The sequence below is a fragment of the Carcharhinus amblyrhynchos genome, chromosome 11 (assembly GCF_965287045.1).
Source record: "Carcharhinus amblyrhynchos chromosome 11, sCarAmb.v2.hapA, whole genome shotgun sequence".
Classification (NCBI taxonomy): Eukaryota; Metazoa; Chordata; class Chondrichthyes; order Carcharhiniformes; family Carcharhinidae; genus Carcharhinus; species Carcharhinus amblyrhynchos.
In genome coordinates this window covers 90,356,260-90,374,725 of record NC_137334.1, presented here as the reverse complement: position 1 = coordinate 90,374,725, position 18,466 = coordinate 90,356,260, and the positions used below count along the sequence as shown (strand labels likewise).

Genomic DNA, 18,466 nt, shown 5'->3' with positions numbered 1-18,466 from the left:
TCCTGTCCTGAAGCTATATTGCCGTCCTTTGCTATTGCAAGGACAAAAGCCAGAAATTTCCTTCCTAACAGAACTCTGGGTATACCTGCACCAAATGAATCACAGCAGTTCAAAGGAGCAGCTCACCACCGCCACGTTCTCAAGGGCAATGAAGGATGTGCAACCAATGTTGGCTTTATCGTCAACATTCACAAACCAGGAAGGAAGATCACATCTCTGCTCTCTCCACACAGCCAAAAATGTTTTCCCTTTTCAAGCGCAAACCCAATTCAGTTCATAATGAACCTGCTTGCACCGAGTGTCAAGGCATTTCAGGTCATAACGTGCTGCATAACAAAAAATTCTGTCTTTCTTCTGGTTCCTTTTCCAAACATCTTCAATTAACTTGCTGACTTAACTCACCGGTTTGATGATCCATTTCTGTCTGCTAGTGCTATCGCCCCAGGCATTCTTCAACAGTTTGATGTCGTGCGGGAGAATGTAGGACTGCGGGAAAAAGTTGAATTCCTTTTTCCCAAATCGCACCTGCATTCTTAACAAGTTACGCCACAAGCGGTCCTTGCGCCCAATTTGAAATGATCCTGGAAAATGATTCAACTAGGAAGGAAAATATAGAGAATTAATTTTTCTGCCACAGGCATGTCCCATCTAACACATTTTATCCCACTCACTCAACTGATCTATATCCATCTTCTGACTCTCAACTTACTTTCTCACCTATCTTTATACTACCAGTAGATTGGCAACAATACATTCTGTTCCATCATCCAAGTCATTAATGTAGACTGCAAATAGTTCAGATCTGAGCACTGATCCCTGAGACACCCCATTAACTACAGTTAGTCCAACTCTGCATTTCCTGTCAGTTAGTACTAGTACCCCAACACCAGAATTGGAGGAACACAGTTCTTCGATCTATTCAGGATTAGGGTCATAAAAGGCAAATTGATGCTAAAATTGGATCAAGCCACTCAGTCTTTGTGAAAGACATTGCTTTGGCTCTTGATGCTTCATTTTAGGGCAAGGGTATAGCAGGCATGGACAATGGGAGAATAATTCCAAAATTACAAGTAAAATTGTGTACAGGGCAAAGGAAAATTAAAACTTCAGTATGGCTCAATGGCCCCAAAGAGTCATCCACTTTTGTCTTGTTTCTACGATCTCAGATTTTCATCATTGTGTGCTTGTGTTAAACATTTCAACAAATATTTAAAAAAAGCTTGCACAGAAGGAAGAGGCCAGCACTGTGAAGATTTTGAATTTCCCACTGCTTACCTTCTGATATTCCCGGAGGGTCTTGAATAGCGGTGATTTCATGTGATGTCCCCAGCAGCCCAGCCAATCATAACATTCTGAAATGTATAAAACATGAATTTTCTACTTTAAGGCAAGTTTCTAACATAAAGAACAAAAGAACTAGGAGCAGGAGTAGGCCATCTGGCCCCTCGAGCCTGGTCTGCTATTCAGTAAGATTACAGCTGATCTTTCCATGCACTCAGCTCCACTTACCCGCCCACTCACCACAACCTTTAATTCCTTTACTGTCCAAAAATTTATCTATCCTTGCCACAAATCTCTCTCTCCTCTGCTGATTTCTCATGTAGGGACAGATTGCTACATAGTATCTCACACCAGAAACCATTTGTCACGCTGAACCTTCAGACTAGTCAGCTTAACATTTGTTTCAGGGAATATATTGGAATCTATTAAGTCGGTTATAGCATTGCACTTCAAAAAGTGCAACACAATCAGGCAGAGTCAACATGGTTGGACGAAAGGGAAGTTATGTTTGATAAATTTATCAAAGTTCTAAGAAAGCAAGCAAGCAACATAGATAAAGGGGAATCTGTGAATGTACTGCACTTAGATTTCCAGAAAGCATTTGACAATGCTTACTAGGCAAAATAAGGGCTCATGATGTAGGGAGTAACATATTACAAGGATAGAAGATTGGTTAAGTGACAGGAACTAGGGTAGTGATAAATGGGTCATTTTTGAGTTGGCAAGATGTGATGAGTGGAGCACTATAGGAATCAGTGCAGGTGCCTAAACTATTTATAATTGATATCAATAACTTGAATGAAGGACTGAATGTATGGTTGAACTTTGCTGGTAATAAGAGAGGAAAGTTTTGAAGATATAAGGTGTCTGCAAACTGAGGTAGGATAGGTTAAGTGAGTACAAATTTGGCAGCTGGTGTATAATGTAGGAAACGGTGATTTAAAGCTTATTTATTAGTCACAAGTAAGGCTTACATTAACGCTGCAATGAGGTTACCGTGAAATTCCCCTAGTTGCCACACTCCTGTGCCTGTTCGGGTCAATGCAGCAAACCAGCACATTTTTCAAACTGTGGGAGGGAACTGGAACACCTGGAGGAAACCCACACAGACACGGCGAAAACGTGCAAACTCCACATAGACAAATGACCCAAGCCGGGAATGGAACCCGGGTCCATGGTTAACTACTGTGCCACCCAATTCAATTTCTCTTTGAATTCCAAGTGCGTTTAATTATAAGTCCTCATCAGATTCATGTGTGTGGTCATTGTCGAGATTATTTTCCTCTTCCACATTGTGAATTCTTTTGTGGAATTCATTTCATTTTTCCTTTCACGTGTATTCTGACTTTTTACTCGAACAATCTGCCCTGGAGAAGCTGATTTCCACCAGCAAGCTTGTGTTATGTGACCAATTTTCCCAGTTTTTCCAGTTGCTGTCTCTGTACCAGCAATTAGCCCGTGACTGGCCTGTTTTTACACAGCATTGGCATAACCGTTGCTGAATGGAATTCCACTGGGAGGTGCCCATGTTATGGATCCTCATGCCTGCTCTGAGCTGAGAAGCTTGCTTAGCAGCAAGCACCATCAAAGTGGCTATTTCTAAGGCTGTTTTAAGATATTTCATGATTAGAAATCTCCGCTGTTCAGCCTCATTCCTCAGTCCACAATGTTGAATTGTATCATCCAGAGAATCACCAAATTCACACTGTCCCATGAGATATTTTAAGGTTTCCACAAATTGAGCTATCTTCAAAATAAATTGAAAGTTTTGCCAATAGTATTCAGAAAAGCGGGGACTATAAAATCCTCTGGAATCACAATACATAGAACAGTACGGAACAGGCCCACGATGTTGTGCCGAACATGGTGCCAAATTAAACCAATCCTTTCTGCCTGCTCTTGCTCTGAGCCCCAAGACTTCCAGTTCTGGATTCTTCGTCAAAAGAAACAAAGGCACCAAACATCCCTGTCATTTTTGCTAGCTTACCAGAATCTGTGCAGTAACTTTTTTTTTTGATAACAAGTGGTCTAGTTTTGTTTTCCAGTGGGAGCCAATGAAATGACTGGCTGTAGATTTTAATGCAATGCAAGGTCCATTTTTCACAATAACTGAGCATGTGGTGAGTTCTACATCCTGAACTCTGAGTCATTGAGTGTCTTTAAGACAGAGATAGATAGTTCTTGATTAATAAGGGAATCAGGGGTTATAGGGAAAAGGCAGAAAAATGGGGATTAGAAAAATACCAGCCACGATTGGATGGTAGAGCAGACTTGATGGGCCGAGTGAACTAATTTTGCTCCGATGACTTGTGGTCTAACTCTTCGGATTGTTCAGATTTTACTTTTTGGAAGGGACCTTTCCTTCTGCTCCATTATCTTACCTGTCCAATGTCAGGTGCAACTCATTCCCCTGCTGCTGACCCTCTTCCAGTCATCGGAAACATCAAAAGGAGTTCAACCCTTCAATTTTTCTTTTCTTTTTGAGAGGAGAAAATTTTTAATTTGCTCCTCATCATCAGCTTACTTTTATCCTATTTTATATGTTGCACTTGTGGAGTCGCAGAACATGGGTTGGTTGCAGTTAACAAGGCAGATTTATTGAGATGTTGTTTGCTATACAAAGGCTTGGGCTAGACTGACTAACAGCCCGTGAAGAAATGTGACAGACTCAAAAATGGCAGCACAGCAACAAATCTACCCAAATATATACCATTTACCAGATGCGCTTGATATGTTTTCTTATCAAGGATATGCAAAACAGTTCTTTACCATAAAATGGCCACTGACTAAATTATTGATCAAACCAAATTCCACTTTTAATAGATTTGGTACTATTCAGCTGTTTTAGGATATAAAGTGTTATCTTGAGATATCACAGAACAAGATTCTTCCTGTTTTTTTTCCACAAAATCCTCCAACCAGTAGAACTGATCAGATGCAATTATCAAAGTTAAACAAAGTATAATCAATGGGTTTAGATTCATTTGTCAGTGCTAACACACGTCAGATCAATTACTTACTTTTCGTGATTTTGAAATGGGATCTGGCAATGGCATTTTTCACAACTACTGGCGTCACGTTGGACATTTTCCATTTCATTTGTCTCCGTTGGTCCCATGGTAACAGTTCAACTGTGGAATATCAAAGGTCAGTCATTCAGTAAAACAGAGTTTATACAGACTCTGTTCTAAAAGATGAAATTTGAAGCACTGGATCACTTTGCAGGCCATAAACTTAGATTACCAGCAGGAAGGAAAGTCTGGCTGTTTAAGACGATGAGCAGCTGAGCCACACAAATCAAAGGTCCAAAGTTTGATCTGCATTTTGTGCCAAATTTCAAGTTGTCTAACACCATCATTCTCTTTCTCCCTCTTGGTTCTACATCCCTTTAATCTTCCTTCAATTACCTGTTTCAGCAAATTCTCATTTCTCAGAAATTAGTCATAGAATTATAGAATCCTGGCAATGTAGGAGGAGGCCATTTGGCCCATTGAGCTTACACCAACAACAATCCCACTCAGGCCCTATTCCAATAAAACCACATATTTACCCTGTTAATTCCTCTGGCACTAAGGGGCAATTTAACATGGCCAACCCACCTAACTCTCACATCTTTGGACAATCCAACCTTCTTGTCATTTCCTGATTATGTTCACCGATGATCTTTTCTCCTTCACCGTCCTGAGAACTTCTTCATTGCTCTCGTATCCTCTCCAATTGGCCTGCCCCTTCCATTTCCAAAACCACATTTCACAACTTTCTAATCTTTGGATGATCATATTAGCTAAGGAAATTTAGCATGTCCACAACACCAACTCTCACCAACTTTTAAGATGCACCATAGAAAGCATTCTATTACAGCTTGGTATGGCTCCTGCTCTGTCCAAAATGGCAAACTACAAAGGAACGAAACCCAGTTCATTACTCAAACCAGTCTCCCATCCATTAACACGGTCTACACTTCCCGGTGCCTTGGAAAAGCAGCCAGCATAAACAAGGACCCCATGCACACCGGACATACTCTTCCACCTTCTTCCATTGGGAAAAAGATTCAAGATACGTACCAACCAACTGAAGAATAGCTTCTTCCCTGTTGCCATCAGACTTTTGAATGGACCTACCTCGCATTAAGTTGATCTTTCTCTATACCCTAGGTATGATTGTAACACTACATTCTGCACTCTCTCCTTCACTACTCTACGGATGGTATGCTTTGTCTGTATAGCACGCAAGAAACAATACTTTTCACTGTATACCAAGACATGTGACTGTCCGTATTTGTATTACTGGCTAGCTATCTCTTGTGTTTTAGTTGTTCCCTCCTTATGAGTCTTTATGGTGTATTTGCATTTACAGAAGGCTTTTGATAAAGCCCCAAACAAGAAACTAGTAAACATAACTTGAGCAAGATAGGACTAGGGCTAATTTACTGGAATGGTTTGAAAATTGGTTAACGAACAGAAAACAGGAGAGAGAGAAACAGGTTAGCAAGCTTCAATGAGTGGGTTACCACAAGGATCAGTGCTTGAGCCCCAGCTATACACAATCTAAATCAATGATTTGGACACAGGAGCCGAATGTAATATTTTCAAATTTGCTAATGGCACAAAGCTTTGTGAGAATGAGAGTTGTGTGGAGGGTGCAAAGAGGCTTCAAGGGGATTCAGACAGGTTAAGTGAGTGAGCAAGAATATGGCAGATGGAATATAACATGGAAAAATGTGAAATTATTCACTTTGGTAGGGGAATAGAGCAGAGTATTAGATGGGGAAAGATTGGGAGGTATTGGTGCCCAAAGGGACCCACAAGCTCTTGGCCCACATAGCCCTGAAACCAAGCAGCAGGTCGATCAAGCAATTTGGAAAGCAAATAGTACATTAGCCTCTATTGCAACTGGATTTGAGTACACGTATAAGGAAGACTTGATGCAGTTGTATAAAACCTTGGAGAGACCACACCAGAACTAGTGTGCGCAGTTTTGGACTCCTTACCTAAGGGAGAATATATTGGCCAAAAAAGGAACGAACAAAGGTTCACCAGACTTATCCCACTTTCTGTGGTTAACTAAAAATGTTCAGTATCAGACTTAAAAAGCATATAAAAGCACAAGTCAGAAGATTGGACAGAATATAAAGAACAGCAAAGAATAAGAAAAGTTAAAGTGAACCTTGGTCCAATAGAAAATGAGTCTGGGCAACTAACAATAGATAATAAATAGATGGCAGGTGAATTGAACAGGTATTTTGCATTAATTTTTACAGTAGAGAATTCAAGTGACATCTCTGAAATAGCTGTAAATCAGGCATTTGAAGGGAGGGAGAAACTCAGGAAAATTACAATCACCAGGGAAATGATACCTTGCAAACTGTTGGAGCTGCAGGCTGACAAACCTCTGGGTCCTGATGGACTTCATCTTCGGGTCTTAAAAGATGTTGCTAATGAAATAATCGAATCCTGGGACCAGCCTCTAAATTTTCTGTTCCTTCTCAGGCCTCGAATGTTTATGTGGTGGTTGAACTGTACTTATGTTCCGGATCAGAAATTTGGAAGAATGTGATATTTAAAATAATGTGGAAATTTTTAAAACGTGCATCAATAAGTGATCATAAATTATTCCTAATATGGATTTACTGGATAAAACAACCCCCACCCAACCCACAAACACAAGACAGCACCGTGGGCACACCTCTACCACAGGGGCTATTGGAGTTCAGAAAGGCAAATGCCACCTACAACAATTTGGGATGGCCAAGAAAATCACAAATCAAAATTTAAAATCTCTTACAGGACAGCTTCAGGATGAATTCACACTGGGGAAGAGTTTGTGTCCCAAAGTGAGACTCCTGGTCTCAGTGATAAGTTTAAAAGAGGAAGGAAAAGTCATACAGAAAGAAGATAGGGGAAAGGAGAGACTCACTGGGAAATAAAAGGTAAAGTATGAAGCCCAAATGGGAAAAGTGATGCAAATTTTAATTTTGTCCTGTGACAATGCTACAGCATTATCGATTTATATAATCTCCTTTACTAAAACAATTAAAAAATACAAGTAAATTTAGGCTTTCTTCCTTACTTCTCTCATTCGCAGTCCCAAAGTAAATCGTCAGAGGCATATCGTGAAACAGACTTTTTATCAATGCCGGCTTAACTTGAATTTTACATTCAGGTCCTTGCGGGTAGCAAGTAGTAAAAACATTCCTAAGGAATAAGAGGAGGACAGAGAATAATTACGTGTATATCAGGGTACCATGATAAACTTGCTGTAGTCTAAATACCATCATATGAAAAAATGCTGACACAGGGAATTAAAAAGAGTGCAAAGATTTTTCAAAGCATCAACATAGAAAATACAGAACTTTAAACATTTATTTGCAATGGGGAGCAAGCAGGATGCTTGTTCACTCAACCAAGATGGCAGGGAGAGACCGATCACAATTTTCCTCTTTACTGTAGCTGGACAAGAATGAACTTTAAAAAAAATTTTAAATGAAGACTTTAAATTTCATTCCTCCTTGCAGTAAAGTGAAGATTTGTACTGTAAGTAACTTCTAGGCTACAGAATGAGAACATTCATTTCTAAAAATTGGAGTGGGGGGAGGATGGTGGGATTTTTGTTCAGAAAGTTGGATGGTGATTCATTAGGGAAGCATCATATGAAAGCTGAAAAAGATGTAGTAAGGCTGTGCAATGTGTGGAGGCTGTAATACATGCATTTGCTAAAAAAATTCCCTCTTACAACTGCAGTAATTAATCAGCAGTGCAAAGTCTCCAACTGCAATTTAAGAAATGTTTCCAGCCCTAATAGAGAATCTTATATTCTTATCAACAATGTTCCATATTAAAAAAGGCTTCTGCTTTTTCTGACAATATCCATATACCCATCTTGAATATGGAGGAGCTGTCTTGCTCATCAAGCTATCAATACATGTAAAAGCAATAACCCTTCTTGAAGTACAGGATGTGAGAAGAGAAGGAAGATAAACTGAATCCCTGAGAGAAGACTAGGAAATAAGAGGAAAGCATCTCAAAGGTCTTCAATCAAATGGGTTAAGAGGCTTTGGCAAACTTACCTGGCAGCAGCAGATTCAGGTAGATCACTAAAGTTCACCTTAGATAAACCATTTGTTGATTCAGCAGAAAAAGAATCTGAGATAGTGGAACACTCTGACTCTTCTGAAAATAACCAACAAGTATGGTTACAGTAAAACAAATATTAACAATTATGAGCAACTAACGGCTATGCTTGTGAGGGGGTATATGCTTTAAAAATAGAAAAAAATAAATTGAATTTAATTACATTTTCTAAATGTAAGGAAGAGTGCTCTTTTAGTAGGATGTTTCCTTGCCTGGGAGTCTAAACTGGGAGTCACCATTTAGGATAAAGATGAGAGGAAAAATTTCTTCATAAAAAGAGGATTGTAAAAGTTTGGAGTTCTCTGCCCAAGCTGGCTGGAGATATTCAGTCATTGAGTTTATTCAAGACAGATGTTGATAGGGCACATTTGAGAAACAAGACCAGCCATACCTTACTGAATGGCATAGAAGGCTTGAAGGGCCAAATGGCTAACTCCTGCTTCTAATTCTTAAGATTTAGTATTCACACATTTAAGTGTCATTGGTTAAAGTATTTAAACCAACTAAAATTTTGATTTTAAGCTTGATAAAATAATTAGTTTTGAAGATGATGGAAAACAGAAAAAACATTTCCAGGAATAACATGCTTGTTGGTAATGTACAAGTTTGGAGATCCGTGAGAAAATGCAACATAAGAATATCTTAATTGTCATTCAAGCTCCAGTTTATTATTTCTCACCCTTTCTGGTGGCCTCCAGAGCGATGCAAAGTGAAATACAGTAACTCGTGGTTTTTTTGGAGAAAATAAATTAAAAGTCTAGAATGAAAATGTGGAAAACAATAAACAAATTTTGATTCAAGTTTTCCCATGACTTAAGATCAAAATCTGGGGACAAAAGTTTAGACTGAAAGCGGGTCTAAGCTTTTCTTTTAATAAAATGACTAAGCTGAAACTAGAGACAAGATTTAAAACAAAGTCACAGAAGCGGCTCATAAGCTTGCACCCAGCTGTTCCATTAATAACACTTTTCATAAGGCATCTTGTATCAAAGTGTTCAAACATACACCAATGGCTGCAGAATCCTGTGGTTTTCAGGAACGGAGGAGGAACTCAGGGATAAGAAAACATTCATTACTGAAGACATGGGGTGCTGTATTTACCATCACACTCCTGGCTGCTAGTTTCCTCCAGTCCATCCGCAAGCTCTTCCTCATCAGTCTCTTGCCTGTTAAGATACAGAGCATGTTTTAGACAAATTGCAATGCTACAATGTAGATTGTGTTAAATGCCAGCAGCATTTCTTTTAAAACCCACTTCTTCCCCTATATCCCAAAACAGGAGAGAATCTCAGTGGCTGGCCAGGGGAAATTGCACATATAGCAAGCTTGTTTCAGTTTGATTTTTTGTTTAAAATACAGCAGGAGTAATAAAGGAACTAAGTCACTTAACAGCATTTGGTTTTCATTTGAATGGCATAGCTGAGTTAAGGAATTTTATAATGTGGAGATGCCAGTGTTGGACTGGGGTAAACACAGTAAGAAGTCTCAAACACCAGGTTAAAGTCCAACAGGTTTATTTGATAGCAAACGCCACTAGCTTTCAGAGCGCTGCTCCTTTGTCAGGTGAGTGGGGGTTCTGTTCACAAACAGAGCATATAAAGACACAAACTCAATTTACAGTATAAATGATTAGCTGTAAAGACTCACACTCCAATCAAGTCTTAAAGGTACTGACAATGTGAGTGGAGAGATCGTTAAGCGTAGGTTAAAAGAGATGTATATTGTCTCCAGACAGGACAGTTAGTGAGATTTTGCAAGTCCAGGCAAGTCGTGGGGGTTACAGGTAGTGCGACATGGACCCAAGATCCTAGTTGAGGCCATCCTCACGTGTGCACAGCTTGGCTATCAGTCACTGCTCAGCAACTCTGCACTGTCACGTGTCATAAAGGCTGCCTTGGAGAACGCTTACCCGAAGGTCAGAGGCTGAATGCCCATGACCGCTGAAGTGCTCCCCAACAGGAAGACAACAGTCTTGCCTGGTGATTGTACCATGCCTCCAGACATCCTTTCCTGCAGCACATCAGGTAGACAATGTTGGCCAAGTTGCAAGAGTACGTACTTTGTACCTGTGGATGGTGTTCTCACATGAGACGATGGCATCTGTGTCAATGATCTGGCATGTCTTGCAGAGGTTGCTGTGGCAGAGTTCTGTGGTGCTGTGGTCGCTGTTCTCCTGAAAGCTGGGTAGTTTGCTGCAGACAATAGAGGGGTCAGTTTTTGTACAAAGCGTGCAGGAAGGTTTTTTGACTCAGTATGTAGATAGGCCAACTAGAGGTGAGGCTATATTGGATTTGGTGCTGGGAAATGAGCCAGACCAGGTGCTAGACTTGGAAGTTGGTGTGCATTTTGGTAATAGTGACCACAGTTCGGTTACGTTCACCTTACTGATGGAAAGGGATAGGCATGAACGGGTCAGTAGTTTTAGCTGGGGGAAGGGTAATTATGAGGCTATTAGGAGAGAATTAGGAAGCATAGGTTGGACTAGGAGACTACAGGGACTGGGAACGTCCGAAATGTGGAGTTTTTTCAAGGAGCAGCTACTGCGAGTCCTTGATAGGTATGTCCCTGTCAGGCAAGGAGGAATTGGTAGAGCTAGGGAACCGTGGTGCACTAAAAAAGTTGATTCGTTGGTTAAAAAGAAAAAGGAGGCTTATGTTCGGATGAGACTTGAGGGCTCAGGTAGTGCACTAGAAAGCTTTAGATTGGCTAGGAGGGAGCTGAAGAGTCAGTTAAGAAGGGCTAAAAGAGGACATGAGAAGACTTTGGCTGATAGGATCAAGGAGAATCCTAAGGCGTTCTATAGGTATGTTAAGAACAGAAGGTTGGTTAGGGCAAGATTAGGGCCAGTTACAGACAGCAGAGGGAAGTTGTGTGTGGAACCGGAAGAGATTGGAGAGGCATTGAACCAATATTTCTCTTTGGTGTTCACGCAGGGGGACATGAATGTAGCTGAGGAGAACACTGGGTTACAGGGGTGTAAGCTAGACAGTATTGCAGTTGATAAGGGGGATGTGCTGGATATTCTTGAGGGTTTGAAAATAGATAAGTCCCCTGGTCTGGATGGGATTTACCCTAGGATTCTCTGGGAGGCAAGAGAGGTGATTGCAGAGCCTCTGGCTCTGATCTTCAGGTCGTCGTTGGTCTCAGGTATAGTACCGGAAGATTGGAGGATAGCGAATGTTGTCCCATTGTTTAAGAAGGGGAACAGAGACTTCCCCGGGAATTATAGACCGGTGAGTCTTACTTCTGTTGTGGGCAAGGTTTTAGAAAAAATTATTAGGAATAGGATTTATAGTTATTTGGAGAGTAATGAATTGATTGGAGATAGTCAGCATGGTTTTGTAGCAGGTAGGTCATGCCTTACTAACCTTTGAGTTTTTTGAGAAAGTGACCAAAGAGGTGGATGGGGGTAAGGCAGTTGACGTGGTATATATGGATTTTAGTAAGGCGTTTGATAAGGTTCACCATGGTAGGCTTCTGCAGAAAATGCAGATGTATGGGATTGAGGGTAATCTAGGAAATTGGATCAGGAATTGGCTAGCAGATAGGAGACAGAAGGTGGTGGTTGATGGTAAATATTCGTCATGGAGTTCGGTTACGAGTGGTGTGCCTCAGGGATCTGTTTTGGGGCCACTGCTGTTTGTAATTTTTATTAATGATCTGGATGAGGGTATAGTTGGGTGGATTAGTAAATTTGCTGATGACACCAAAGTCGGAGGTGTGGTAGATTGTGAGGAAGGGTGTCATAGTTTGCAGGGAGACTTAGACAGGTTGCAGAGCTGGGCCGAGAGGTGGCGGATGGAGTTTAATGCGGAGAAGTGTGAGGTAATTCACTTTGGTAGGAATAACAGATGTGTCGAGTATAGGACTAATGGGAGGACTCTGAATAGTGTGGATGAACAGAGGGATCTAGGTGTATGTGTACATAGACCCCTGAAAGTTGGGAATCAAGTAGATAAGGTTGTTAAGAAGGCATACGGTGTCTTGGCGTTTATTGGTAGGGGGATTGAATTTAGGAGTCGCAGCGTCATGTTGCAACTGTACACAACTCTGGTGCACTTGACGTATTGTGTGCAGTTCTGGTCCCCACATTATAGGAAGGATGTGGAGGCTTTGGAGAGGGTGCAGAGGAGGTTTACCAGGATGTTGCCTGGTATGGAGGGGAGGTCCTATGAGGAGAGACTGAGGGATTTGGGGTTGTTTTCGCTAGAAAGAAGGCGGCTAAGAGGGGATCTTATTGAAACATATAAGATGATTAGAGGTTTAGATAGGGTGGATAGTGATAGCCTTTTTCCTCGGATGGAGAAAGCTAGCACGAGGGGGCATGGCTTTAAATTAAGGGGGGGTAGTTATAGGACGGATGTCAGGGGTAGGTTCTTTACCCAGAGGGTGGTGAGGGATTGGAATGCCCTGCCTGCTGCAGTTGTAAATGCGCCTAGTTTGGGGGCGTTTAAGAGATCCGTGGATAGGTTTATGGATGAAAAGGGATTGGTTTAGGTTAGAGGGTCATTGTTTTTTAACTGGTCGGCGCAACATCGTGGGCCGAAGGGCCTGTTCTGCGCTGCAATGTTCTATGTTTGAGGTTGTTTGAAGGCGGGGGGGGGATGGCTTGGCGAGATATTCGCCTTCAGTGACATGTTGAAGGCTCCGGAAAAGATGTTGTAGCTTCTCCGCTCCGGGGAAGTACTGGAAGACGAAGAGTACTCTGTCCATCGTGTCCTGTGTTTGTCTTCTGATTAGGTCGGTGCAGTTTTTTGCTGTGGCACATCGGAACTGTCGATCAGTGAGTGCCATATCCTGTTTTTACGAGGACATCTTTCAGCGGCTGTTGCGATCCTCCTTATCTGAGCAGGTCCTGTGTATGCAGAGGGCTTGTCTGTAGGGATGGCTTCTTTAACGTGTTTAGGGTGGAAGCTAGAAAAGTGGAGCATCGTGAGGTTATCCATGGGCTTGCGGTATAGTGAGGTGCTGAGGTGACCATCCTTAAATGAAGATGCATGTGTCCAAGAATGCAACCGATTCCGGAGAATTGTCCATGGTGAATTTGATGGTGGGATGGAACTTGTTGATGCCATCATATAGTTGTTTCAGTGATTGTTCACCATGAGTCCAGAAGAAGAAAATGTCATCAGTATATCTATAGCATCAGTTGAAGGTCCTGTACGGTAAAAAAGTCTTCTTCGAACCTGTGCATGAAGATGTTGGCATACTGAGGTGCAAATTTGGTCCCCATGGCTGTTCCATGTGTCTGGATGAAGAACTGGTTGTTGAAGGTGAAGGCATTGTGGTCCAGGGTGAAGTGGATGAGTAATAAAATTGCGTCTGGAAACCAACAGTTGTCAGTGTTGAGTGGTGAAGCAGTTGCAGCAATCCTATCGTCATAGGGGATATGCTGGTGTAGAGTGCCGAGACATCCATTGTGACAAGGAGTGCTCCTGACAATCATCAGGCAAGGGTGTTCTCTTCTTGTTAGGGAACACTTCAGCAGTCACAGGCATTCGACCTCTGATCTTCGGGTAAGCATTCTCCAAGGCGGCCTTCATGACACACGACAGCACAGAATTGCTGAGCAGAGACTGACAGCTAAGTTCCACACACGAGGATGGTCTCAACAGGGATCTTGGGTTCATGTCACACTATCTGTAAGCCCCACGACTTGCCTGGACTTGCAAAATTTCATTAACTGTCCTGTCTGGAGACAACGTACATCTCTTTAACCTATGCTTAACGCTCTCTCCAGTCACTTTAAGAACTGATTAGCTGTAAGGACTCACATCCCAATCATTATTCTGTAAATTGAATTTGTCTCTTTATATGCCCTGTTTGTGAACAGAACCCTCACTCAGCTGATGAAGGGGCAGTGCTCTGAAAGCTAGTGGTGTTTGCTAGCAAATAAACTTGTTGGACTTTAACCTGGTGTTGTGAGGCTACTTACTGTATTAAGGAATTTTACGCAGGCAACTGCAGGATCAACATGCACACTCACTTTGATAAGAGCAGACATTTTGTTTCAAGAGTTTGGTGTAGCAATACAAACAAAATATTTCATGGACTGATGTATCCTGCTTTTAGTGTGCTCTCCTCTCACATTGGATCCGTGGTTTCAATTCAGACCAGATTTACAGGAGAACGGTTGCAGTGGGAAAGCGCTCTGCCATGCTTGTACAATATGACGTTCTGTTGATTTTCACGTACATTTTTAGTGCATTTCTAAGTTCTTGACTCAGTTCCCAACACCTTCAAATGCCTCTATACGTTTTATTTTCCTCCTGCCTTTGAGAAATTAAGTGTGACACTCTCTGTCCTTTTGCACAAGCATCAACCATGTCTCTTGACAAGCTGTTTAACAGCTGGTGATCACTATAGCACAGACTGATGGCTGAATTGCAAACCACCAGCCTGTACCACGCTGAGACACTCCCCAGGTCGCTCTATTGGTAGTGTGAACCCTAAACTGGAAAAACAAGTGGTTGCTGCCAGATCACCCAAGCATTTTCTCTGTTTTTACTTAAGATTTTCAACATCCGCAAGCTTTTACTTTGTTTTGTAGAGAAACAAACACTTGGAGTCTACTCGTGGGAAGAAATAACTTACAAGCTTCATTTCAAAAGGTTTTTCACTCCAGAGGTCAGATTTGTTCCAATGGCCAGAACAAAACAACAGGCAGTATTTCAGTGTACCTTCCTTGTAGGCCAGAGAAGTCTGGAAGAAGGCTGGTGCATCACAGCTAGGTTCGATCTTGCTTTCACATAGCAGACACACAGACTCAGCAGGAACCTGATGTGTCGAGTTAGCAGTTCAGTGGCTGGGGTGGAGGGTGCCTTATAGTGGATGTGTTACCACTGATTGTGATCTGCAAGCTAGAGTGGGGAAAATTGGTCAGACTCCCTGTTCAGTATCATTACATGAAGCGCACCTGTGGGTAGTGAGCGACGAAACAATCAGGTCATCTGTGCGGAGTGAGCCAGCTAACCTGCTTTGTTTTTTGTAAGTACCAGCTTAGACAAAGTAACCCTCAAGGGCAAGGAACCAGAGGTCAGCCAGCTTCTGTGGAACCACAGCATAAGTAGCGGCAGCCATCATTGTTGAACACATCAACAGTTGAAAGAACATAGAAATTTCTATCACTATTGCGTCTTCAAGCAGACTTGTTGTTTATAATAAGCACAGCACAATACAGAACTGATGTTGATTACAAGTAAATTCGTCCAGAAACTCTAATATAAAAAACTGTTTTTTTTCCTCCTGCAGTTGGCAAGAAATGTTTATGCTCTGATAATCAACACAAACAGTAAAATCAGACATGGTAACATATGGAGATACGTAAAGTAACGTACGTCTCCTTTTGATTGTTTGCATTCATAAGTAGACACATGCTTAAAAAAAAGCTCTCCGCACAATATGGAGCAGAGTGTATCTATTGAAAAGCTAATGAAATGTGACCTAACAAGTTCAAGTTAACATTGCAACTTGAATGCTCTCCCTTCTCCATCCCCACATGCCCACTCTCTCAACCTTTCATTTTCAGTTTTTTTAGCATATTGTTAGGAAAACAAAGGTAGTTTTATGAGATTTATATTTGTGTTGGTAAACATTAGAAATAAGGTACAGTTTTAAGTGTGTTTAATGTAATGTTTCCCTGCCTGTAAGTAAAACCCATGGCTAGATTCATGTTGGATAAAGGTGGTTATGTGTGGGAGTTGGTTTCAATTCCAACTGTGATCCTCTTGTGCTTAGAGAGGATTACAGCATGAAGATTTAGTCGTAGCAGGGGGCTGCTTAGCGACTAGGAGTTCTTGCAAGTTAGGGAAGCTTTTAGCTGAATATACTGCAGTTGGAGACAGGACACTGGAGAGTGAACATCTCTCAATTCTGCCGGAGAAGCTGGACAGGACAATGGAGTTACAAAGCACTGCTCCTTCATCAGATGAAGACGACGAAGGAACAGCACTCTGAAAGCTCGTGTTACCAAATAAACCTCTTGGACTTTAACTTGTTGTTGTGACACTTCTTACTGTGCCCACCCCAGTCCAACGCTGGCATCTCCACATCACATCTTAAATGTTAATCAGTCCTTTGTAACAACTTGATGGAACATTGACAACACAATTACAAGATGGGAAATACTGAAAGTATACTTACTCCGAGTCTTGAGAACCTGCCTCATTCTTGGGTTTTTCCATCGTTTTTTCAATTTTATTTGCACACTTGAGCTGCATAGCAGCAATCTGCAGCGTGACTGAGCCAATGCTTGTTTTAGGGGCAGAAACAGAGATCAGCTTCTTGGTTTGGTCAGGTTCATGGTGCGAGGCAAGGGATCTTGTAAAACTGACTGGACTATTATTCTGGATGCGTACGTTGGTGGACAAAATGCCAGTAGGATTTTTGTTAGCACGAGCATTGACATTTTCTTTACTTGCGCTATTCTCTTTTGTTGCGGGCTCCAGGTTAGCAGTGATACTAGTCCGTTCAGCTTTCAAGACTGTCTGGAAATTATTCCTCTCCAAAGTGGGATTTGGCACAGTTCTTTTCGACAATGCTGCAGCACTGCTAAAGGAACGATTCTGAAAATGGAAACCTTGGGAAGGTAAACTTTCTGTTTCTTTTGAAAATGTCACACATCGCTCAAACACATGATTCTTCAGAACGCGGTCCTCTGATAATCTTTGTGTTGCTTCTGTAAACTTTAATTCTGGATCCCCAGCACTGCTCTTCGTTAGCTTGATGGCGCTCTTCAAGTTACCATGGAAATGTTCAGTCTGATGAAAAGGTCGGTCGATTTTAAGATCTGTGCTAAAATGTACAGCATTGCCCGATAAAGTCCTAACACTGCTTCCATTGTGTTTAGCTACATTTTCTGAGTCTCCAATCTCATTGTTTCCATTTAAAGTTGCAGGCTTGACACTCTTGTCCCAATTCTGGTGCATAGGCACTTTGGCACTGGTGGGTCTCATGAACGCATTTGTGTTCAGCAAAGGTTTGCAACATAGTGAGGTAGGTTTACCTGTTTGGCTAGGACTACTTTTGCCCAAGATCAGAGGTTCACAACCTGCACTACGAGAACCACAGTGCTGTGAAACTGGGGTAATGGCACTGTTGGGTTTCATTAGGTTTTCACAAGAGATTGCTCTAGAGGGGAGTGAAGGGATAAAGTCATTAACGTATGCTGAATTTGACACTGTAGTTCTACTTCCTAGTCCACTAAACCGTGAACCCAAGGACTCAAGACGCTGGTAAGATCTATAACCATGGCCAGTTCGGTCATGAATGGATGTATTTTCAAAAGGACTGATCAAAATATTTGAACGAAAACTAGTGTGGGAATTCGATGGTATTGATTTGCCATTACCTCCAGGCAGTGAAGGATAAGGGTGAGAACCAACATGCTGAGACGTTCCTGGGCAAGGAGTTTGTTTCCTTACTGGTGCAATCACATTGTAGCCATCCCATTCCCATAGTGGATGCTGGGAAACAGAATAAGCTGGCCTACCCTCCTGTGGTTGAGCAGAATGGTAGGATTTTGAACTAGAGTTCAGTGAAATCTTGTGGTTGTTTTTGCAACTGGGGTCTGTAGGATACGCCTCAGTCTTGGGTGCAGCCATGAACTGCCATTTTATTCACAACACAGGCAAACTCAACAGAAGTTGCACAGTAGAAGAAGAATAGGAAAAAAAAAGCATCCTCGTTGAACCTGGAAAATTGAAATATACAATTGTAGTGAAAACTGAACAGCATATTTAAATATACAAGCAATCTCCATATGAACACAACAGATTAAACAGCACCCTAAGCCAGGTTTGACATTTATGACAAAAAACAATTAAGTTTTAATTGGAATAAGGTGGGTGAACTTGGAACGTGGATTGGTACTTGGGACTACGATGTTGTGGCCATTAAGGAGACATGGTTAGAACAGGGACAGGAATGGTTGTTGCCAGTTCCAGGGTATTGATGTTTCAGTAAGAGTAGGGAAGATGGTAAAAGAGGTGGAGGAGTAGCATTGTTAATCAAGGATAGTTTAATTGCTACAGAAAGACATTTCAAGGATGATCTGC

The 18,466-nt window shown here is 41.6% G+C and overlaps 1 protein-coding gene across 3 annotated transcripts in view; it reads right to left on the bottom strand.

Moving 5' to 3' along the window:
* Positions 1–18,466, bottom strand: part of ttll4 (tubulin tyrosine ligase-like family, member 4) — an 80,896-nt gene that overhangs the window by 33,035 nt on the left and 29,395 nt on the right. For all 3 annotated transcript variants that reach the window (XM_080199537.1, XM_080199540.1, XM_080199538.1), the window contains exons 2-8: positions 16,554–18,102; positions 9,513–9,577; positions 8,348–8,450; positions 7,351–7,475; positions 4,302–4,412; positions 1,276–1,352; positions 403–597 (exon numbers count right to left, since the gene is read on the bottom strand). In XM_080199537.1, coding sequence (XP_080055663.1) covers positions 403–597; positions 1,276–1,352; positions 4,302–4,412; positions 7,351–7,475; positions 8,348–8,450; positions 9,513–9,577; positions 16,554–18,013 — 2,136 coding nt within the window. In that variant the 5' untranslated portion in view covers positions 18,014–18,102. The remainder of the gene's footprint in view (positions 1–402; positions 598–1,275; positions 1,353–4,301; positions 4,413–7,350; positions 7,476–8,347; positions 8,451–9,512; positions 9,578–16,553; positions 18,103–18,466) is intronic.